Here is a 25,968-nt window from a genome sequence, read left to right on the forward strand (position 1 = left end):
ATAGTAGTCCTAGGCCTGAAAAAGAAAAAAAAATATATATATATATTGGGTAACTTTATAATTTGCAAGGTTTTGCAACACGGAATTAGACTTCGGAGAAAGTTGAGTAAACATTTTTACTAAATTAATTTCCTTTGAGTATAGGCATAAAAAACCTGAGAGAGATAGGCCATTTCCCACGAAAAATTGGCGGTGGTGAGGTGTAAAAGTACCAGTAGCCTTGAATTAGGCTGGAAAGAAAAGAACAGTTTAACTCGTAGCGTAGGTGAACATTCTGGGATGTAGAATACACAGTTTTAAAATTATTTTTCATTTAGTTCATTTTGATGTAGAACCGGTTACAATTACTGATGGTATTTGATTCCATTTCTTCGTTGGATAAGCATGAAAAGTTGTAGTTATTGTATATGTATATAACTATATATAATATATATATATATTATATTATATATATATATAAGATATATATATATATATATATATAAAATTTTTGCTGTTGCCGTGCTTTCACCTCCAAGGTTTTTTCATTATAGCTTGATATTCGTACGTTTATCACAAACGGCCACTTTCGTGTGTTAGTAATAAGACTTTTGACTAGTTACTGTAGCATATTCATAAATAGCAGGAATCGAAACAGCAAGTAGACCATTGCATGAATTGTAGTGAATTCCAATCATCTCCCCCCCCCGCCCCACCCCCCCCCCCCCCTTTTTTTTTTCTTCAGACAGGAATTGGATCTTTTGTTGTGATAGAAATTGTGTGAAAAAATGTTTCCAATTTTCATTTCATGCAATAAAAAAATAATAATTTTACTATAAAGTTATAGAATCTTCATTTCGCTTTTTTTCCATTCCTTAGAAAGTATTGATTATTAATTTGAATAACAAAGATGATGAAAATGAAAGATCAGATTATAAATGTTTTGGGCAATGTGAGCATCTGTACCTTCTTGCCCTTGAAGAAATAGAGGTTTTCGTCCCTTTTGTCGAAGTAGACGGTGTCTATGTTGTTCGGGATGGCTTTTGGGTTACGGTTCTTGGTAGTTGGGGGCCCGTGGAAGTCCTGAGCGATCCGCCTAGGGTAGCCTGCTGTGACGCTGCTTGTTGCAGGGTCAAACACGTAGTAGAATTCTCCTGCCGAAGGGAAAAGGGTAAGAGAAAATCATGTTAGTCTGAAAAGCTTAATTCAGGAAAAGGTTAAGAGAAAACCGTGTTAGTCTGAAAGTTAATTCAGGAAAGTACAAGTCATTTGAACATCACGGAGGATCACACCTAGTCCTTTATAGAATTCACCTGAAGAAGACGAAAGTGTCCCCTATGGTGCGTCTATACACTACTGTGAACTGTCATAAATGCGTCGCCACATCATTGCACACGCATCACAGACAAGTTGAATACAATAAAACGACTTGTATAGTCCTGACCACCAGTGCTTACATAGGAGCATATAACATTTGCGGAAGGTTTGTTCTTCTCACGTGTTTTCAACCTTTCTGTGAAATATATGCCATAAATTGCCAATGTGTGTAGACACATTTTACGGAATAAACATTACCGACATTTAAATGTAACAAAACATGGGAGTGTTCATTCGTTTTAGATAATAGAATATAAACAGCAACAGAGTACTAAGAACTTGAACGACTTGTTCTGTAGCCACTGTTATGAACACCTGTAAGATTTAGACGGAATGTAAACACTTGCACGAGACTGGATACTACAGATGTCAAGGACGCTTGTATTGTAACTGACTGATGCAAAAACGTGATAGGAGTCGTGAATATTTCAAAAACACTGATTCTTTTAATGAAATAAGGCATGACTCCCACGAACACCAGTAGTAATGTCAGGAACACCTGTAGAAGAAGAGACTAAATCAAATAGACGTAGAATTGACCGAACCGTGCCCAAGGCGAAGGACACTGATATGACAGACATACGTGGTAGACAGTAGGGACGGAATGATATTACAAACCGCGGGCATAATCATGACGACGGCCCGTGGGCCAGCTGCTGCTGTCGCATGCCACATATGGTGCCACAAATGCGACACGTTGAAACGATTTCTTTTCTGTTAATTATGATTTTGAGTCCAATTGAATTGAGAACTATTGAACTAAAGCTATTTTTGCATTTTTAAGAATAATAGCTATACGCACAAATATTGAAGTATATTTAATAATGAATTTTTTTTTATTTACATAGCGTTTTATTTATGCAGCGTGAGTTGTCCGTGAGCAGATGGTCACCAGATTTATAATAAAAAAAAAATGTAGACAGCATCTTGAGACAAGAATAATAATGCTAACACTATTTATTTGTTTATGGTTGTTTCTTTTTCTTTTGCTTAGAGTTCCAGCAGTTTGATATGATACACCTAATTCATTCTGTTACTATATTTGAGTTTTACTATTGTTACCAAATATCCATATAATATATACTATATATATATAGTATATACACACACACACACACACATATATATTTATATATATAATTAATATATATATATATATATATATATACAGTATATATATATATACATGTGTATATATATATATATGTATCTATGTGTATCTATGTGTATACTATATGTATATGTATATATATTATATATATATGTATGTATGTATGTATATATAGGTATATATATATATATATATATTGTGTGTGTGTAGATATGTATATATATTACATACTATGTATGTATATACATAGTAATATATCTATATATATTATATATATATATATTCGCACACATACACATTACTGGCACCAAGTATGTGTTCTTTTAATGGCCTCCGTGGCCTGTTGACTTCTCGAATCCAAATAGGAAACAAAGATACTCAAGAAGAACTTCCCTATTTTGGTGGAAATCAAGCCCATATAGTACATAATATGACGAGTCGGTGTTACAAAGGTGGACATCGTCAACGAGCAGAACAGAGTACTATATAGTATTGGTTTGATGACCGAGGATGAATTTGAGGTGGAAAGTGGGTGAGTTAAAAGGAGGATGAGACTTGTCAAGTGGTTACTTGATGAAATTGCAGAAGTGTTGAAGATTCTAAATGTCAAGGAAAGCGCCTGAATGCTTTCAAAGGCAAAGCGGATTAGTGCAATGCTTCTGTTTTAATTTGGGGACGTTGCACGTGGGTTCATCCTTGACTTAGAATTTTGAGAATGAATGGGTTAGTGATGACTTTTATGAAGGAAATCTGGTTTTTGCTAATTTTATAATACTTATTCAAGCGTGAAATCCCGTATGCGAGCAGTAGCAATCACTTCCATTAATTTCATGTGATTGATGTAATTCACAAGACCAAACAGAACTCGAATTTTGGAAAACCAAAGTGACAGACCTCTTAATGAAAGGACTGGACACAAATCACCAGCCACAGCTGTGTCGTGTCTGCGGCTATCATATTTTCGCTTTCTGTAACGCGCGCGACGTTTCTCTGCACTCAGCTGTTCTGACATTTTATTTTTGTTTTGAATATTGGATCATCCGTGATGATGCCCGTGGCCTCTCGTGTTACGTTTATACTTTAGGGGAATTTTGTGGTCCAGGTGTCCGGTTTAAATTTATGGCTCGCTGGCTACTTCTAGGGGTGGTATTTTGCAAGGCTAATGAGTTAGTGCTGTTATCGTAGATTTGTTCAAGACAATTGCGTTTGATGCTCTCTCTCTCTCTCTCTCTCTCTCTCTCTCTCTCTCTCGCTCTCTCTCTCTCTCTCTCTCTCTCTCTCTCTCTCTCTCTCTCTATATATATATATATATATATATATATATATATATATATATATAGATATATTATATATATATATATATATATATATATAGATATATATATATTATATATATATATATATATATATTATACATATATATATATATATATATATATATATATATATATATGTGTGTGTGTGTGTGTTGATACAACTAGTATATACCATGAAGGAAAAAAAAACCCACGCGAGTGTATTTTTATTGTGTTCTAGTTTTTTTGTAAGCCACGTTGTACCACTACTTCAAAGATCATGTTCAGAACAAGGTTTTTGGAAGACATTAGCATAGGCATTTTTTTGCTGAACAAAAATAATTTAGGAACGACTGTTGTTCAAAACAAACAAATATACCTTTTCGCACTTCACTTTAGAGTTACATATGGGTTTGGCAAAGCCCATAACAAATTGACAGATCCCAGATTGAATGGACATACAACGAAATACTTCGCACGAAGTAACAAACGAACTGACATTCCTCAGAAAGATGACAGTCTAACGAAGCACATTGACTTTTAACAAATCATTTGACGAACCAACAAACGTGAATTTACAGTTTGCCAAAATTGTTTGACAGACATTTCACTGACAATGAACAAAATTAATTATATTGAAATTAATTACCGTACTTATGATTTTTGAGGAATTTGTCAGTGCTAGATCAATTACAATACTAAACAACTTTAAAAAGGCAATATAGGCTCGTTAAAAGCACAGGCAAGGGACAAAGTGTAGCATGCTTTATGTTTCTTGGTGGTGTTTCTGTTCAATAGCGACAGTATTGTATGGTTGTCTTTTCCGAGGAGCACCGGGTACTTCCACGATGCAATAACCATACTCTTATAGATCGTTCAAGTATTATTCCTGCGATATCTGAGATCGCAGTTTCGGGTGAAGATCGCGAAAGAATTATTGCCCTATTTGAGATTTGAGAAGGCTTTTTGGGTACTGTTGCTGAATTGCAAATCCCAAGGACGACAGCTTGTGAAATAATTCGCAAGATTATCGAGAAAGACTAGGCCGGAGTAGGAGAGGAGGAGGAGACGACGACAGGCTTCTTTGGATAATGAAGCAAGACTTATAGTGATGCTTGTTGAGGCTACATACCCCTACGCCTACAGGAACGCTTGCCGAACTTAGCTCAGCCTCATTTGTATGATATGACAATATCAAGAGCTTTGAAGGGAGAACTCGTTACTTTGAAATGATCTTGGAATGTTGTCGAAAATCGAAATTCAGATGAGGTTAGGAATGCACGTTTTGCGCTTGCTCAGTATCAATTTGAAGAAGGTATACATATAGCATACGTACATCGGCACCGAGTTTGTGGTCGAAACAGGTTACAATTTATATACTCGTAGGACTTTCGGTCGAGCTCCACGTGGTCTGCGTGCTGCAAGGATTGTGGTAGGGAGAAGAGGAAATTGTGTAACCTTAAAAGCTGGTACCTATCTCTAATCAAGCAGGTATGTTTTATTATGAAATTTATACTCAGTCAGCGAACAAAGTCCTGTTCAAAGACTTCATGACTTCGCTTTTTGCCATATCAGGTCCAGATCCTGCAACTGTGGTATCAATAGATATTGCATCAATCTGTGCTGGAATTGAACAAGACTTTGAGGAGCGAGAAATAAAGAAACAACCTGCTTATACTCCATTCTTGAGTCCTGTCGAGAATTGTTTTTCTTTTCTCTAATCTAACATCTAAAGTTGAATGGGATTGTCAATAGAGTAGATGCTCGTGCTGCAAGAGAACTTAACATGACGCTAAGAGCCTATAGAGAAAACTTCCTCAAGCAAGGGGTAATGGATGCCATCCAGACTAAAGACGATGATTTATGCTCAACAAATTATCAGCATAGCCAGACCTCCTTAAGATGGTGTGTTGCACGTGAAGACATGTTGGGAATTCAAAGTGAACAGAGGAAATATATATATATATATATAAATATATAATATATATATATATATTATATACTATAAATATTATACTATATATATCTTACCCTTTTCCAGGATATATTTCAAAACTTGTAAAATATTGCATAGTTATGCATTTCATTAATTTGCTTACCTATTAGCCATAAAAAGTGTCATTTTCTTGTAGGTTGTAAATGATTTAAGTAGTATGTATTTTTTTATATTCTATTTTAATGATTTGTAAATAATAATGCATATATAATGTATTCACTTAATTTTGTAAACTGCCAAATAAACATGCAACAATGTTCAATCTTTTGCTAGCCTTGTTAATTAATAAGTATTCCCTTTTAACATGTCTAAATGACATTGAGCGTAATTTGATATGGTATTGAATATAGTACATAATATATAAGGTAATTTACAGTATTAAATTTTTTGTCAGTGAGGTTGTTTAAGAGTTATGGGTCTTTGTCAGTTAGCGTCACTTGGTTCGTCAGACGATTCATCAACTAGTACGAACTTTAAAGTAACCAGATGTGTTAAAACTATCGGCCGAGTTTGATGTTCGAACTTTTAAGTACAGATGGTACTAATCGGCCGAGTTGGTGTTCGAACTTTAAGTACCAGATGGATACTAATCGGCCGAGTTGATGTTCATGCTACATACAAGATAGGAATAACATGACTGAGAATATAGAGAAAACACCTACTAAAACAAGGGCAGGACAGTAACAGTGATGGCTGCCTTCTCTACTGTTAACTGCTAATTCATTATTTGGTTATTGTAGATTCACAACAACTGTGCATCTGATGTCTAGGCCAGTTCCTTACGACACTCCTGATTGGCTGCCAATCAGAACCGTCGTAAGGGACTGGCCTAGACATCAGATGCACGGTTGATGTGAATCTACTATAGTTATCGTTATTGCCTGACATTCATGACTGGAAGTCAGTGCTCATTTATAATGTTGCATGGGGGTAAATTTCACTAATTTGACTTCCTACTAAGAAACTGTCAAGTTTCTCTTAGGTTGCAAAGAACTCAAGAATATCAATATATTTCAACATTCATGAGTAAATTGGTATTAATTATGCATTTAAAACTCCATCAATTTAAGCTGTTTTGTCAATCTTTCTGTGAATCTGTCATTTGTCAATGTAATTTGTTTATCTGTCAATTTGATTTGAGATCTGTCAAAGAATTGTCGAATTAAAGTGTGCATTGCTATTTATTTCTGTTAGTCCGTTCGAACTCAATTGTGAAAAGGTATTAGGTATTGCTATGTTTTGATAAAAAAAATGTGTAAGTGATGAGATTGATTAGCCTATTTACGAAGAGAATTTTAGTCAATTGGATTAAAATCCGAGAACGAGGTAGCTGTATAGGAAGGGGCTAAACTAAAATGACATCATGAACAGTATAGACCATCTTGTTGTATTGTTTTCTAATTAAGGCCTTTACTAAACCTCCAGTAAGTAGAAGTTGGTGACGGGAACCTCAAAAGAAACAGGTGCAGTCTAGTAATCGGCAAGAAAAATAAAACGGTATTTAAGAGCGCTTGAAGCCGCCCCATCTAACGTCGAGCATTTCCTTTAGATACCAGCTGTCATCACGATGCACGCCGATGTGACCGTTTCCTTTCCTCTTCTCACAAGCCTTGGAAATCTCACGTTACTCCCGTTATTTCATGCAAGTTTCAATGTGAGGAGTGATTCGTCTATTGGTGGGTAGTGTATGGATGGCCACACCGGCGTCTCCAAGGGGCGGTTTTGGTTTCGTCTAAACTAGTGGTTCCCATATTTTTAAAGTCATGCCCCACCTAATATCCCCTAAAATTGTGATGGTCCCTGTGGTGGTATATAATTCTTATTCAAAAACTGAACTCCCATTACACGGAGGAAGCCTAAAAGGCCATTATTAACTTAGCTTAAATAAGCTTCCAAAGACCATGTACATACAAGTATTTTCAATTAAACATACTGCATATACACCGGATGTATTAACATGCACACACACTCATACTCGCACAGACTTGTTAGGAAAAAAAGAACTGTTAATAAGTCATTCTCGAATTACTCCCCCTCGGCCCCCTTTAAAATCAAATCAGCTTACATTCAACGATTATAATAATATCCTATTTCGAATATTAACGGTGTAATTCGCATACAGTAAATTATTAAAACACTTTTCAGTTACAAATGTACACCCAGATATCCTTTTATTTACCTAAAACTTACAATTAGCGTAACTATCTAAAGCCCGGGACGCAGTGTTACCATACAAAAACACCACAGGCGGATGGACAGATAAAAAAAAAAACAGAGTATAGTTGACAGAAGTTTGTTGTCGTCAAAGGGACGATGCTCCTTTCGTTATATTTTTTAACCGCACATTTGTCCCTTGATTCTACAATGTCAGAGGGATGCACCGTGACGTCCAAAAATTGGATAAGAAAATAATTTAAAATTGCACTTAAATATTCGGTAGATGAGGACGAACTATTTATGTTGCCATGAGAGGTAAAGAAGGAGCCGAGCTTGGAAATTATATTGTTTTACATTAACAGAAGCCGATCCCAGGAGAGGGAGAGAGAAGCTCTTACCAAAAGTTAGAACACAAGGGCCTCAGTGGCTTGATCGCTTGGCCTGTCACCTCGGTAGCCGAGAGTTCGATTCTCGGACATTCCACTGAGGGGTAAGAGATGTGTATTTCTGGTGATAGAAGTTCACTCTCGACGTGGTTCGGAAGTCACGAAAAGCCGTTGGTCCCGTTGCTGAATAACCACTGGTTCCATGCAATGTAAAAACACCATACAAACAAACAAGTATGACGTTCGTTATAGGTCTAGACTAGTTTAGAGCGTTGTTCGCAGTGATTCAAAATCGAACGTTAAAATGAACATGATCGGGTAACGTCACCATTTTTTTTTTATCCGCAGGATCTTCCTTTGACCTCAGAATTACGTAATTACCTTTTTATTGTTTTGTAAGAAAATGAAAATAAACGCTTCATGCATGCTTTCTCCAGTATGTATCCACATTGTGTGTGTGTGTGTGACAAGTCATGCAGAAAGAGGAGCTGTGTTTATGCTGACGTAAGCATTGTCCCGAGGTAAAAACCTTACAGATAAGAATATATATAAAAAAAAGATTGAGTGCTCCGGGAATCACGGTAACCCAAACTTGTTGCTCGGATGACATTATTGTTGTCGCGATGTCCTTAGGAGACGATCGAGTTACCTCCCTCGCCCCGCCAGAAAATAAAAGGAAAGTCTAGTCATAATAAACAACTTGGTTGGACAGGATAGTTTCTTGCGCTGTTCAATGAGTTTTGTCTTTGCTGAGGATATAGTGGTATTCGAATATTTATGAATTGCTGGAGCAGTTATGATAAATTCACGATTCGTATGGATGATACATTAATGATTTATATGGATGATATATTCTCTGATCTCATGGATGATAAATTCACGATTCATTCTCTATTCACATGGATGATAAATACAAGATTCACTCACTATTCACATGGATGGTAAGTTTACTAATCATTCACTATTCACATGGATGATAAATTCACGATTCACAAGGTGTTAGATTCACTATTCATTCATATTTACGTGGATGATAAATTCATGATCCATATGGATGATAAATTCACCAAATCTTGTGAGATGGTTAATTCACCATTCACATGGATAATACATTCATAATCCATATGGATGACAAATTCACGATTCATATGGATGATGAATTGACGATTCATATGGATGATAAATTCACGACTCGTATGGATGGAAAGTGCTTGAGTTATATTGACGATAAATTCGTCAACCGTAAGGACAAAAATGTGAAAGAAATTTGATAAAAAAAACGAATTCCGTTGTTTTCTTCCGGAGTCTGTATAATTTTCCCTGTGAGAGAGATAGAGAGAGAGGAGCATTCCCGAAAAGACTTTTTTCACTTACTAGGGGAGTAATCCTACAAACCACTTTGTTGTTGTTGATCTTGTTGGGGGGTTAGGAAAGGTCTATGGAAGAGCCTAAAGGGTCTGACAAAGGTGTTTTGCGTTGTGTTAAAGATATAGGAATTTCAGGATAGGATATTTATGATTTATTTATCAGAACGAAAATTAAAAAACTAAATAATGTGCATGTTAAACAGTACAGAAAAATGATTTCTAATAAAATATAGTGTATTTGTTTCAATTGTCGTTGGTGAAACCAGGCTTCATTTGACCGTAGGTTTGAGCACATTGTAATTTATTTTAGAAGTTAAGAATATAATGCTTACAACTCATGTGTGAGGGGAAAATTTTGCACGGGTCCCGAATAAGTTGGAGGTCGGATCACGCCTTGTTGCATTAGGTAAAGGATTAGCAAAGGGTTTGTCAATGCTCATACAAAGTTAAAAGAAACCCCGAAAACCTTAACATTAGTCAACAGCTGTTTGTATCTCAACTACCATCTTTCCATTTGTAATGTTGTTGTCAAGTCGATTAGTAAGCCCTTTACGCAAATGCTTTTTAGTTTTCTGTCAAAGAAAACTCTGTGATGGCTTTTGTCGGTCCGTCCACCATCAGAGCTGAAAAAAACTATTGAGGCTGGAGGGCTGCAATATAGTATGTTAATCAACCACCCTCCAATCATCAAACATCCCAAATTGTAGCCCTCTAGCCTCAGTAGTTTTTATTTTATTGAAGGTTAAAGTTAGTCATAATCGTACTTCTGGCAGCACCATAGTTACCAACAACATGGGCCGCTACCGGACCGTAGCTGAGTTTCTTGGTCCGTGGCTGAGTCCACCACCGGACAGAAAACTCTATTCCAATTTTTACTTAAGACTACATACAAATATGTTTCATAGAGTCGGTGTCTGTATTTAGAACAGTGATTTGGATACCTTTTTTATCCAACGAATTTCATCCATGGGATATTAATATAGGCCTAATTGATCTTTTTTCACAGCCTTGCAGGTTACTGGGGCGGTGTTGGTGTTTGTTGAATGTTTTTTTCAAATAAGCCTATGGTAGGCCTAGCAAGTCTTATAGTATTCTGCAAGGTAGTGTGTTTGGAAACTATGTTAGGTCTTCATTAATCACTGAATTTGTGACTAAGAAAATAAGTAGTCAGTGATAAATGATTAATCTGTGTAATAAGTGAATTAAGAGATGAGTTAAAGTAAAATAACAGTGTTTTTATTGATTTCCTCACCTTGCTTTGTGTCTGTGGTTGAGGGTGTATGGTAACACTGCACTTTAGGATTTTTTATGAAAGAAGAAACTGATTTTCTTTGTACACAGGACTATTTTCATTGATGATTAAATTTTCAGAATCACCCGTTGCACTTAGAAATAATTCGTTTAATATCTTGAGGTCGGCAGTAATTAGGCTGACCTGGTATTTGGTGAACCTGATTATTCTGTAAGTGTTTAGCAATATTCTTATAAGAGTCGTAAAGTTAGTAGCTGTAACGTTGCGGCCACACTATTGTAAAGCATTTTATTGAACACAGGTTGAAAACAAGTCAGCTACCTCAAGGGATAACGAATCTTTGGCAGATCGTTTAAAACTCTGGTTAAGACTACAAATAAGTCGTTGACTTTTATACGAACTATTTATGATGTGTGTTGTAAGTTGACTTTCTCCTAAGACACTTTTTTGTTGTGTGGGCGCACCGTAAGGATTCATTGGCTGCTTACTCGTACTTTCGGGATGAACGAAAAAACCGCAAATATATTACTGTTATATAACTCGAAAAGATAAAGGCTTGCTTTGTTTGAATACATACGTGTCTATTACAGTGCTGTGTGTATGCTACTAAATTCTGTAAGTTGTTGAGAGGAGAGGGTTAGAGAAATGTATGAAAATAGATGATTTGAGATTTTTTCTTAATTTTTCGAATGGACCATTTACTGGACACAAATCCCGTCGTTGATACTTTCATTTAAGCCGTGTCCTATCAAGTTTGACGTTCCGAAGGGGAGTGTTCTGTGTCCTCGATTGTTTTTAGTCTTTACTGGCTGCTTGTTGGCCTTGAAGAGGGCACAGTACAATATGTTTGTGATCCATCTCTTGTTGCAGATATCTGGTCTATTCGAAATCGATACGAAAAGTTTACTAGCGTTAAAAAGAATTCATAAAGGACATGTAAGTGTTAAAATGCTAAGCCAAGGGTTTGCAACTGAACTCTGGCAAAATTTATGACTTTAGTTTAGCCAGTCTTGTGTACCATGCTCATGTACGTGATTATTTGTCCTTAGGCAGCACTTAAAGAATACCAAGACTTCATGATAAAAATGTTTGAAAGTTGCAACAGGAGGAAAACCTCGCAGTTGCACTATGGAACAGTTGATAGGAGAGGGTTGAGGAAAGTAAGGTACAGGAAAGATTATGAACGGAGATACAGTAAAAGGATTGAAGGGTTGCACATGAAGCTATCGTTTTCACAGCTTAATTCGTCAAGTTAACAACTTTATCCAAAGCCTTGAGGAGCGTCTCAGTGGCGTGGTCGCTTTGGTCTGGGCCTGCCGCCTCAGTGGCTGCGAGTTCAATTCTCGGGCATTCCATTGAGGGGTCAGAGATTTGTATTTCTGGTGATAGAAGTTCATTCTGGACGTAGTTCGGAAGTCACGTAAAGCCGTTGGTCCCGTTGCTGAATAGCCACTGGTTCCATGCAACGTAAAAACACCATATAAACAAACAAAGCCTTGAGGCAGCAGCCCATCATATTCCACACCGTTCTGTTTCAGATTTATTAGAATATTAGGTTTGGATGTTTGTAGCTTCAGGGACCGTGATTGTTCGAAGTGGTACGAGAATATATTCATTTTATTCGTGGTTTGTGAAGACGTTTTGACTACTTATCCTTATTTTTTTATAAGCGTAATGCTGCAAAAGTAGATTTTCCCGTTTAGTTTCATGAGGCTGTACCGTGGGACCTCTTCTTCATTATCCTTATCCTCATTCGGGATAGTTCCACGTTGGACGAGTGGTTTTCGAGCTCGGCTGCCAATCCGGTGGTCCGAAGTTCGATTCCCTGCTCTGCCAACGCGGAATCAGAGGAATTTATTTCTGGTGATAGAAATTCATTTCTCGATATAGTGTGGTTCGGATCCCACAATAAACTGTAGGTCCCGTTGCTAGGTGACCAAGTGGTTCCTAGCCACGTAAAAAATATCTAATCCTTCGGGCCAGCCCTAGGAGAGCTGTTAATCAGCTTAGTGGTCTGGTTAAACTAAGATGTATTTAAATTATCCTCATTCGGTAAACTGGACTGTCACATTCTGGCATACTGTCATTCAAATCAGTCATGGTTTAGCTTGTGTATTTGGCTTCAGTATTCGTTACAAAGAACACCACGAAAATACTGTATTCCCAAGATACCATGCGGTACATAGGCAACGTTCCCATAGGGGGTTAGTGCCATCAGTGCACCTCACGCGGTGCAGTGTAGGCATTACCAAAGGTTTCTTTGGAACGACCCTTCGGGCCTTAGCTGCAACCGCTTTCATTCCATGTACTGTACCTCCGTTCATATTCCCTTCCTACTGTCTTACTTTCCAACCGGTCTTAACAATAGTTTCATAGTGGAACTGCGAAGTGTTCCTCCTGTTGTACACCATCAAGACCTTTTAATGAAAATGTCCCTTTCAGCACTGAATGACTTCATATGTCCCAGCGCTTGGCCTTGGGCCTAAATTTTAATTATACTAATTCCCACATAGGAAACGCGAACATAACATTGACTGTTTTCCTCAGTGAGGTGCCTCACACTGAGGGACCTGGGGCAACCCGAACAAGATGTAAGGATGTAAGGACGCAGTCGTTAGAATCTTCGTTCCAAAAAGATTTCCTTGACGAAAGAGAGAGAGAGAGAAAAGTAATCGTAATATAACCTTAACAGCTTCTCATTAAGAAGGTCAAAGCAAAATCTTTCTGTTGTGACTATCAGATCGACAAGTGTAAATTAGAGAGAGAGAAGTAGCCTAATCGTAATATGACCTTAACTTCTCATTAAGGTCAAAGCAAAATCTTTCTGTTGTGACGTTTTTATCAGATCGGCAAGTGTAAATAAGAGAGAGAGAATGTTTGGTGTAGTAGTTTTATGACAATCACGGGTAAAGTTGCATAGTACTATTTTTTTTTCTGTTATATTGCATCACTGTGTCTAAGTAGGTCTAAGTAACATATTTTGCTTTTCAAAGTCTCGTCCCATTCGGCGACATCTGTTTGTATTTGTATGTGTGCATGTGTATACGTGTGTGCGTCGGAATAGATTAACAAGATCTTAGATTTTGTAGTTACAACTGTATCTACTAAAGTGTTAGAGATACGTATCTTGAAGTTTAGAGGTCGGTATGGCTTTCAGAAATAAATATATAATCGGTAAAATAAGCGAATACCACAGGAAAATGATAGGCAGAAATCTAAGCGCTTTCGTCTTTACTAAGTGATTGTCATTCGTTCCTTGATAGTGTCTTAGTAAAGACGAAAGCGCTTGGCTGTCTGCCTAACATTTTACAGTGGTATTCGCTTATTTAATGAAGTCACTTGCGTCTACTGTGATTATTTAAAGCATAATCGGTAAAAACTGACAGCTAGATTCTACATATAATTTATGTATGTACTTTATATATATATATATATATATATATATATATATATATATATTTATATATATATAATTGTTATAGCATAGTTTGGGCAACTGGTTTGCCTCACTGTTTTTATTTATTTTTGCTAGTCTTGCTTTTTCTTTCGTATAGTAAGGTGTTTTAAGATTTTAGTGAAGTCCCTTACTTATAATGTTTGCCTTTGAAGGTACTGTTTAATTTTAACTTTTTACTTTATTGAAAGCTGTTGCCATTACATTTTTAATATAAATTAAATTAATTTGAGTGTTAATGTTCGCAAATTTTATATATTTTTAGCCTTGAAAATGCAACTTGGAATTCGTCGCGAAACGTTGGCATTGAAATAAACTGTTAAGGAATGAGGATGCCTTTCCCTACTACGTCCTTCAATATATATATTATATAATATATATATATATACTATATATATATATATATATATATATTATATATACTTATATATAGCTATATACTTTAAAAGTATCACTGACCTTTGAAAAACAAATGAACATCACGAGTTGCCGTCCAGATGTGTGTGTAAGCGTCTATGCCGTTTGGGAGGCCACGCCAGTCATTTTCGATGTATTGGGGATCGCCAAAGCGCGTTCTATTGTACCTGGAGGGAAATAATAGCGTCCGCCTGTCATTCACGAACTGTTGAAGTGAGCATTGTCTTGTACTGCACTAAACTCAAGTGGAAAAACAAGAGCATATGTGAAAACCATATTTAAAAAGCCGAATTAAGTACGTCTCTACGGCACAGAACTGTAGCAGAATCTAACCGTTGGCTGTAGAAACAATTTTAAAAGAGATGCTACATAGTATTTGTGGTTTGTTTTTATGATTTTAAGGTTAAATAGTTCGAAGACAGAATCACGAGCAAGTAAGAAAAGTCACTTACGTCTTCCCTTTGAAATTAATTTTACTGGAAACGTATTTAAGTATATATATATATATATATATATATATATATATATATATATATATATATATATATATATATATATATATATATATAATATATATATATATATATATATATATATATATATATATATATATATATATATATATGCAATTGTTATAGTTACAGTGCCCTCTTAACTTCTTGAATACTTTGCTCATTTTTTAATACATTTGACACTACAAAGCCTGAAGATTCTAAGTTCAAAGAATTTGAAGAAATTGTGATGTCTGGTACCGGGAAATAAACGCAGGTCACATAATCACAAAGACGTCGCGTTGCCGACCGGACCTCTTTGTCATTATGGGACCTGGGTTCGTTTCCAGTACCAGACATCACAATTTCTTCAAATTTCTTTGAACTTGGAATCCTCAGGCTTTGTAGTGACAAGCGTATCCTAAAAAGAGCCAAGAATTTAATATATAAATATTGTATATAGAGGGAGATAGAGCCCCTTCCCCCTCCGTACTTCAACAAAGGGCGCCCACTCACCTGTTCTCGTACATCCAAACGTGTTCGTCCCTGAAGAAGTAGGTGTTGTAAGAGAGCGATCCGTCGGGACGCCACCTCAGTAGATCCAGGGCCGTGTTGAAACGTCCGATGCAACTCCCGTAGATTCTCTGGATCAGCTTTCGATCCTCCCACCCGATTTCCAGGCCCTTGTTTGGGAGCATCTTCTCGTAGATGGCGTACATGATGGAGTAGTTCCGTAGTTCGTGGCCCAACCCTAGGATGTGTCCGATTTCGTGCACTGCTACCTGGTATGACGTCACGGTTGAGAGAAGGATCAAGTGTATAGGACTAGTGATCTAAAAAATAGAATACCCGCCAGCGCACTCCACGCGGTGCCCTGTAGGCACTCAAGGTTCTTTGCAGCGTCCCTTCGGCCCCTTGTACTTTTTCACTCTCGATTTCCCTCTCAGTGCTGAGAGACATAAGTCCCAGCGCTTGGCCTTTGGCCTAAGATTTATATTCCATTCCATTCCGCAGGGAATTATACCTATCATGTCAATATATTTCAAACAAATTTACTGGTCCCAATTTTTTTAGGGAATGACCCGGACTGACCTTTAGGAGGTTGATGCCGTGTTCAGAATCCATGGTGAAGTGCTCGTCGTCGTCCATGTGGATCTGGGCGTCGAGGGCGTCCCGCAGGGCGTGGCTCAGCTCCCCGCCTAAGCCGTCGAATTCGGTGACACATCCGAGATGGCTTCCTTAGAGAAATGAGAATAGTTATTATTATTATTATTATTATTATTATTATTATTATTATTATTATTATTTAAATGAATGCAGTACGTCAGCTAGTTAAGCCGTGGCCAAAGAGCAGTAGTATCATTGCTATGACAATGACCACATCCAAAGCACATAAACAGTGCTCCGAAGTTTCTTCGGCGCAATCGAGTTTACTGTAGTACAGCTTATAACCAAGGCCATCGAAAATAGATCTGTCTTTCGGTGGTCTCGTTAAAATGCTGTATGAGCCGCTGCCCATGAAATCTTAAATACGGCCCGGTGGTGGCCTGCGTTATATCGTTGCCAGACGCACGATTAAGGTTAACTTTAACCTTAAATGAAATAAAAACTATTGAGGCTAGAGGTTGTCATGTTTAAAATGGGTAATTATGAAAGTCAATCTTAATTTTATTCAAAGATGCTACAGGCTGTAGTTAAAAATTATATGTTTGATGAGTGGAGGTTGGATGATCAACATTCCAATTTGCAGCCTCTAACCTCAGTCATTTTTAAGATCTGAGGGCGGACTAAAAAGTTCGAAAAAACAAACAAACTAACAAACAAATGCGGACAGACAAAGGGGCCACAATAGTTTTATTTTCAGAAAGTTAAAATTGGCATAAAACATTGCAGCTTTTTTGGGGCCTCAAATGTTATGTAACCCGTAATATGTTTTTATGAATGAAACGAGTGTGTTTTGTGCTATATGCTGTTGTAAAGCCTTGCCAGTGAGAGTAAATATGAAGAGGAGGAAGATTATTATTAATTATTATATCGGATGAACCGAGAGAAACGTTGGCCACTATATTAACTTATATTTTGACCTATTTGTTGTTCATTTACTGTAACAAATAAATAAATTTGTAACAATTATCCCTGAAATTGACTGCTCCTGATGAGTAATATCGGCGCAATACCTTGCCAGTTGTAATAGCAGAGAGAAAGCTATTATTAGTAAAATAGAGAAGACTATTTACAAGTTGAATGCAGCTGATGCAGCAATATCTTTCAATAAGACTTGTTTGAAAGGGGGTCTCCTTCCAATATATTATTATTATTCTGAAGGTGAAACCTACTCATATGGAACGAACACACCAAAGGGACTAATGACTTGAAATTCAAGCTTCCAAAGAATGTTAGTTTCAGTCTCCCACCGCAGATCAAATACTGCATCAGTAACATTGTGATACAGAGCCAGAGCTTTTCCATTGCCATGGTGGAGACGCGAACTCGCGACATCTGAGTGGCATGCCACGGCGCCAGCTACCATGCGGAGCGCCTCGGTTGGCCTGCCAACTCGGTGGTCGTGAGTTCGATTCTCAGGCATTCCATTGAGGTGTGAGAGATGTGTATTTCTGGGGATAGAAGTTCACTCTCGACATGGTTCGGAAGTCCCGTAAAGCCGTTGGTCCCGTTGCTGAATAACCACTGGTTCCTTGCAACGTACAAACACCATACAATCAAACAAACAAGCCAGCTAGTTTAAAAGTGGGAAGAGTGAGCAGTGAATATTGATATGACTGAAGAAGAATGGTGGGGGAGGGGAGGAGGAGCTGATTCGTATAGGTATTTGGGAGTCAAACAACGGGATGAACTGTCTCTGTAGTATATGTGCCATATGCAGAACTTGAAGGGTATGAAATATGGAGGTGAGTAAGAGCGGTCAAAAAGTTAGCACAGTTGAGAAGATGGAATGAAGTGTTTTGATTCAAAGTTTTTATGACAGAGGAAGAAGGGAAGACGCAGAAATACGTGGATATATACAGAGTGAAAGATGTTTTTGGAAAAGATGGGTCTCAGTGTCCGGGAAGTTTTGAAGGTATTTGAAGAGCAGCTGATAAGCCTAATGTTGTGTCAGTTTTCGTGTTCAGAATCCAGCAGTTAAAGTATGCATGTGCCTGTGATTGTTGTGTTATTTCGTCTCTGGAGTCTTTATCTTATATATATATATATATATATAATATTATATAATATAATATATATGTAGATATATTTGCACACATATTTACTATATGCATATAAATATATATTTGTATAAATGGACACACGTTTATGATACATACAAATATATACACACACACACACACACACATATATATATATATATATATATATATATATATATATATATATATATAAACTAGCTGACTAACCTGGTGCTGTCTGGAAAACTTTGAATGACAGCTGATAAACTCTCTCTCCTTCTCTCTCTTCTCTCTCTCTCTCTCTCTCTCTCTCTCTCTCTCCTGTGAAGATAGTTGTTTCAGTTATATTCCCTAGCATTTTTACTTTTTATATTTCACCCCTTCTCACTTATGCTTCCTATTGGGGCTCAACTTGGAATAAAAGGGCATTGGGAGTATCACCATTCATCTAGGATCAGTGTTGTCCAAACCTCCTACTGTTACGTACCCCCCCACCACCCCCCCCCCCCCCCCCGCCCCGCCCACTATGGCTGACCAAACTCAGTTTTATTTAGGATAATCATGCAAATAGTATATTAATTATGAAAAGACTGCATTATAGGAGTGTTGGTCAATAAATTCAAATTTATTACACAAATAAACATGATGATTTAATAACAAAATGATTGAAAATTACTTACACAACTTAATGTGAGATGTGAGGCTGATGTTCACTGATAGGATGTTTGTTGTGTGTGTGTGTATGTGTGTGTGTGTTCCTTGTTTGTCACACACCCTCATGATCTATGTTGGGGTACGCAGACCCCAGTTTGGACAACACTGATCTAGGTAACCTCAAAAACTAATATATGCTGTTTTCGGTTATTTTCACATGTTGCCCTCTTCGCATCCCCACCCCATATGGCACTAACTATCAGTGATGTCTTCTACCCCCCCACCCCCCAACCCCACAGTAAGTCATAGTATGTAGGTATACCGAAATGCGGTATGACAAATTCGCAGAGTTTATTTAGTTACTAAGTCTATGGGCAAAACCAGCCCCTTTTCAGGGAAGCGCTTTCCACACCCCCACCCCCTTTGGTGCTTGTGATGTCTTGACCCAACAGCACTCTCGTCTTGATTGTAAGTCATATGTATACCGATTTTGGTTGAAATTGCTCAATGTATTTTAGAGTTATGCTGGAACACAACACAACACACTACTATATATATATATATATATATATATATATATATATATATATATATATATATATATATATATATACATACATACATATATATACTATGGTGTATATCAATACATGCAGTGTAGACGTATGCATGTATGCAGCAAAGACTTTTTTTTTTCTTTCTTTCTTTTTGACACTTGAGAAGTCACTTTTAAATTAATCACCATGAGATCGGTTCCATTATGAGCAAAATAAACACCGTTTGATAGGTTTAAGGACTTTTCACCCTCTTATTTCATACCTCAGGAATTTACGGTTCTCTGCGAGACTGGAATAGTATGGTAGCTCTCTCTCTCTCTCTCTCTCTCTCTCTCTCTCTCCACTCTCTCTCTCCCATTTTTTATTTAACTCTTTGTATTTCCTATAGTAGACAAATTATGCTGTAGCCTTCATTCATAGTTCATGGTTTATAGCAGCCAATTGAAACATTCTCTCTCTCACTCTCTCTCTCTCTCTCTCTCTCTCTCTCTCTCTCTCTCTCTCTCTATATATATATATATATATATATATATATATATATATATATATATATATATATTATATATATATATATATCAGTAACCAAAATATGCTTTAGTCTTCATTCTTAATTTCCTTCATGTAACTTACATCACTTGGACTGCTCTCTCTCTCTCTCTCTCTCTCTCTCTCTCTCTCTCTCTCTCTCTCTCTCTCTCTCTCTCTCCAAGAGAGGGAACAATTTACCAGTTTAATCCTGACACGTGAAAACCACTCCATCACACGCATTGCCCTCCCTAAGGACCTGCCCTATTGTGTCCTTTGCCCAGCAGTGCCATAAAATTTCACTTGGCACTCCGGGCTGCCGAGTACCAGCGCCCCTTCCTTGGTAAATAATAGTTCCTTTGGAATGGGTCATTGCTCTACACTGGCGTTGATGGAAGGGGAGGGGCTTCTCAGGTCGTAGATTTCATGACAGCTGAGACAGGAATGTGCAGTTTAGGTGAAGAGAAAGTAGGCGAAGATATTTCGTGTATATACTTTTTTTGTCCGTTTTCGTATCCTGTAGGATTCCCTTGCCAGAAAATGAAAGGAAGTGTGCGATTTGAATCATAATGTTGAAATTTGTGGCTGGGTTTCATTTTCCATTAATTGTTTTTACTTTGTATGTAGCCTTGATGCAGTTTTCTGGTCTGGAAAATACTCTAACTTCAAATCTGTTATCTAACTTCAGATGATAACAGATCTGTATCGAACTTTAAAACTTAAAAAAACAGAAGAACAACACACATACACACATTAGAGAAAAAATATATTTAAGAACTCTAAAAGAGGAAGCCTGACGCTTTGGAGCTGTGTGTGGTTTTGAATATATATTTGTTATCCAATTTGTGGTTTAATTTCAACTGTAACATCTATAATTTTAGCTCTAAAATGCCTATATTACTTTGAGGACTGTTTAGTCATAGTCTGATTTTACTATAATGTTTCAATTGTGGACAGGTAAGGCATTTCTGATCAGAATAAGCATTTGTTTTCATAATTGTTTTTAGAAGACGGAACCGGCAGTAGTGCCATCAATTTACCTCACCCTATGCACTGTAGGCATTGCTTAGGGTTCTTTGCATCGTCCCTTCGACCCCTAGCCGCAACCCCTTTAATTCCTTTTGCTGTACCTCCGTTCATATTGTTTTTCTTCCATTCTTCTGCCCACACTCTCCTCACGTTCGTTTTATAGTGCAGCTGCGAGGATTTTCTCCATTTACACCTTTAGAACCACTTTATTCTCGATTTCCGTTTCAGCCCTGAATAATCTCATAGGTCCCAGCGCTTGGCCTTTGGTCTAGATTTTATATCCCAATTCTGGATTCCTGTTTAAGTTCATCGCAATCAGTCCTCTCACTTTCTTGCGCACCAAGTGCTTCGGGCATCGTCTGTGACGTCAATAATTCCTGAAGTATCAGTTGTCGAAGCGGCTTCTGATTGATGCGAAGGCTGGTTCGACAATTTAGTCGACTCGCTCGACTGTCATCACCAGCCATCTTGAACTTTAGCAAGAAAACTACTGTTCCTCGTTCAAATGTGCCTGTTGCTTGCAACTTTCAGCATTTTCGCAGTAACCGCTAAGTTTTGCTAGTGTAAGGCTTATTGGAACCGGGATCCTGATTGGAACATTTTGAGATTTGAATGCAGAGTTTAGACACAGTAAGTATAAAGCTTATTTCAGCTTTACATAGACCTATTTTAACTTGGAAACCGTTGTGATTTCTCCACTTTTCTTCGTCGTACGTGCGATAGACAGGGGATCTTGGAGACTCCTAACTTTTAGACCTATGCGCTTCTACCGATTGCTTAATTTACACACTAGACCTACGTCGTCTGGTAGACTTGTTATAACTTTTATACTTATTCGTTTCTACCGATTGGCCATCTTTAGGCATATTTTAACTATTTATCTCATTCTTATTTAATAGCTTCTTGGACCAGTGATAAACAAGTAGCAATGCAGCAATAAACCTATCCTCCGGTGACCTATTTTCCAGTGGTCTCGGTATAATGCTGTATAAAACTTCAACCACGACCGGGTGTTGGCCTGTCCTATATCGTTGCCAGAAGCACGATTTTGGCTAACTTAACCTTGAATAAAATAAAAATAAACTACAGAGTGTAGATGGATGAAATTTGGTGTGTTTGATAATTTGAGGGTGGGTGGTCAACATACCAATTTGCAACCCTCTAGCCTCAGTCGTTTTTAAGATCTAAGGCGGACAGAGAAAAGTGCGGACGGACAGACAAAGCCGGCACAATAGTTTTCTTTTATAGAAAACTAATAATAGCAGAGTAGACAAGAAAAACGAAAAAAATAGGTAATGCAAGTAAGACCCCCAAGAGAATTGATGGCGCATCGTCAGCCAATTGTCTCGTGATGATGGCTGCAGTCGCGTTTGAATTGGTGGGGGGGGGGGGGGGGGCGTTTGTCGCTTGCACTAAAGGTCGAAGATGTTGTTCGCTGGCTAAGCGCGAAGTGACGTTCGTTGGCTGGTATTTGTTGACCGATGAAGGAAATGAATTGTCTCTCTCTCTCTCTTTCTCTACGTCGTTTTTATCTAATTCATAGGATATATTATTATATATTATATATATATTATATATAATATATATATATATATATATATATATATATATATATATATATATATATATATATTATATATATTCATATATTATATTATATATATTATATAATATATATATATATATATATATATATATATAGATATTTATATCTATATATATATATATATATATATATATATATATATATATATATATATATATATATATATATTGTGCTGCAAATGATCAAAGGTTTTTTTTTAACGTGAAGTTAATTAAATTAGCTGAATTAATCTGAGTCTTACCCGAAAGATTGTTCATTGTCACTTGCAAAATGATCGTATACGATTCCTAAGAATTAGAACGAAAATCTCTGACTTTGGGAATTCTAGTGTGAAAATTTGTATGGAGTCATTACTCACACACACATATCCCCAACCACCCTACCACACACACACACACACACACACACACACACAGAGCAAGGGCGAATACCGTAAGACATGTGAAAAGGCGGTGACAAATGTGAGTGACGAGCGGTCTGTCGCAAATGTGACGAGTTAGCAGCCTGCTTTTGTCGCTTTGGGTTTACGTCGACGTTTTGTCATCACAGATCGTCTTGGCGTCCCTGTTCCTCTGTTTTTGTTTCCCGTCGTTGCGGTTGTCGTCAGTCATAAAAACAAAATAAAATAAGAAACTCGACTCGCAAAGGCTGCTCAGACCGGACAGCACATGGGTGGGGGGTGTGAGGAATAGAACGAGATGAGAAAAGGGGAGGGGGTGGGTTAAGAGGAACGGAGTTAAATAAGAAAAAGTAGTGTTAATATGGTTGGAATAATGTAAGTACATAAAACACTTTTTTTAAAAGTATTAGAAAAATGGATAGGAAAATAAACATTTCGTAATAGTCGCCATTAAAATTGCGAATAGTAACACCCACAATGGCAGGAAGGTAGTTCCCCAGTTTTAATTAGAACTGACGGGGAATAGTTTAGAAAGTTGAGTATTAGTCAGATTATGTAAAGTGTGGTTCATCCACAGTTTGAATTGGGTCAGGGGACAAGTTTCTTACTATGGCCTTAATATAAATATAATTACAATAATGATTTGCATTATATTAACTTGGTGATTTGTACAGATTACACATTTTTAATTGTATTTCTTCATAGTATAATGTTATTCAACAAAAGTTCCAATTATCTCATTTTAACCTTAATGTTAATGAACTTACAATGATTTGTACTGTTACTGTGCAGATTCCGTTACAGGTGGGTGAGTGTAGTCAGTGCACCTCGCATGGTGCACAGTAGGTATTACTAAACAGTACTAAATGTTCGTTGTGGCGTACCCTCGGCCCCTGGCTGCAACTCCTTTCATTCCTTTTACTGTACCTCCGTTCGTATTCCCTTTCTTCCATCTTACTTTCCGCCCTCTCCTAATCACTGTTGCATAATGCAAGGTTTTTCTCTTGTTAAAACTTGAAAGCCTTTCTACTCTCAATTTCCTTTTTCAGCGCTGAATGACCTCATAGGTCCCAGTGCTTGGTCTTTGGCCGAAGTTCTATATTCTCTCACTGACTACAGACGCGAGACTGTAGAACAGAACTGCAACAGTGCGTAGCTTTCCAGATGGAATGTTCTCACGAGCAACGATCAATTGAGATTGAAATCTCAACGACCGCCGAGTATAGTCAGAAAGGAGCATCCAGGATCTGTTACTTATATCGACGTTCGCTCAATCACGGATTGTTAGTGTGGTATGAGGTCAATGGTCGTATCTTCGACATGGAGTTTGGTTGCAGTAGAACTGGGTTTTACTGGTTTTTACTGGATCTCTCTCTCTCTCTCGTCTCTCTCTCTCTCTCTCTCTCTCTCTATATATATATATATATATATATATATAGTATATATATATATATATATTTTATTGGATATAATACAATTTTATATAATAACAGCACCTCATTTAACATTTTGTTTAAATGAGGTCCTGTTTAATTGTATTAATGCACAAAACAATTGTGTAAGTGAACAAGATATATATATATATATATATATATATATATATATATATATATATATATATATATATATATATATATATATATAACAGGATACGTCTCAAGTTGAAAGGCTCATTAAACACTGGTTTAAAGCTAAGGGCTATATTTAGTGTATATTTACATATATATATATATATTATAGATATATATATATATATATATATATATATATATATATATAGATATATATATATGTATTTATATATATAAAACCTTACTCACTTGCACAATTGTTATGTGCATTAATATAATTAAACAGGACCTCATTTAAACAAGATGTTAAATAACGTCCTGTTATTATATAATTAAATATATTTGTACACACACACACATATATATATATATGTATATATATATATATATATATATATATATATATATATATATATATATAATAATAAAACCTTACTCACTTGCACAATTGTTATGTGCATTAATATAATTAAACAGGACCTCATTTAAACAAGATGTTAAATATCCTCCTGTTATTATATAATTAAATATATTTGTACACATAATACTTTCCACCCTCTCCTAACGATTGATTCATAGTGCAACTATCAGGTTTTCCTCCTGTTACACCTCTCAAACCTTTCTACGCTTAATTTCCGTTTCAGTGCTGAATGACCTCATAAGTCCCAGTGCTTGACCTTTGGCCTAAATTCTATGTTCATTCCTAAAGCACATTCCTGATTAAATGTTTTGTCTAATTCTGATTGTAATTTTTCCTTTTGTTTTTCTTGTCTTCATAAAGATGAATTGACTTCATGTCACACACCATTTTTTGTTGGGAATTCAATTGATCTTTTGCTCTGGCATTAATGTATTGTTATTGTCAATGATATTTTTAGCATTCCTGTATTTTTTTTGTTAAGTCTTCGAGTGTTAGTTGAAAGGCGGCAAATGTTGTACTTTTCATTGGGTATTCTTTTGTAAATGTTGAATTTTAATACGTTGTCTGTGTATAGTTATATTATTAAACATAGTGACATTCCTTTCAGTGCCGTTTTATGGGTTTCGAATAGTTTTATTTTGTTTTTAAGGAATCTTTTTTTTATGACCAACCATTCTGTGATGCCACTGTTTGGTAAAGAGAAATAATATCTATACATGCTAACTTCCATCGTACCGT

General features: G+C 36.7%; 1 protein-coding gene across 3 annotated transcripts in view; it reads right to left on the reverse strand.

The window, feature by feature from the left end:
- LOC135206635 (matrix metalloproteinase-21-like) overlaps positions 1-25,968 on the reverse strand; it is a 106,314-nt gene that overhangs the window by 7,058 nt on the left and 73,288 nt on the right. For all 3 annotated transcript variants that reach the window (XM_064237976.1, XM_064237977.1, XM_064237978.1), the window contains exons 7-10: positions 16,375-16,520; positions 15,799-16,064; positions 14,834-14,958; positions 946-1,133 (exon numbers count right to left, since the gene is read on the reverse strand). In XM_064237976.1, coding sequence (XP_064094046.1) covers positions 946-1,133; positions 14,834-14,958; positions 15,799-16,064; positions 16,375-16,520 — 725 coding nt within the window. The remainder of the gene's footprint in view (positions 1-945; positions 1,134-14,833; positions 14,959-15,798; positions 16,065-16,374; positions 16,521-25,968) is intronic.

This window comes from Macrobrachium nipponense, chromosome 31, assembly GCF_015104395.2.
Source record: "Macrobrachium nipponense isolate FS-2020 chromosome 31, ASM1510439v2, whole genome shotgun sequence".
Classification (NCBI taxonomy): domain Eukaryota; kingdom Metazoa; phylum Arthropoda; class Malacostraca; order Decapoda; family Palaemonidae; genus Macrobrachium; species Macrobrachium nipponense.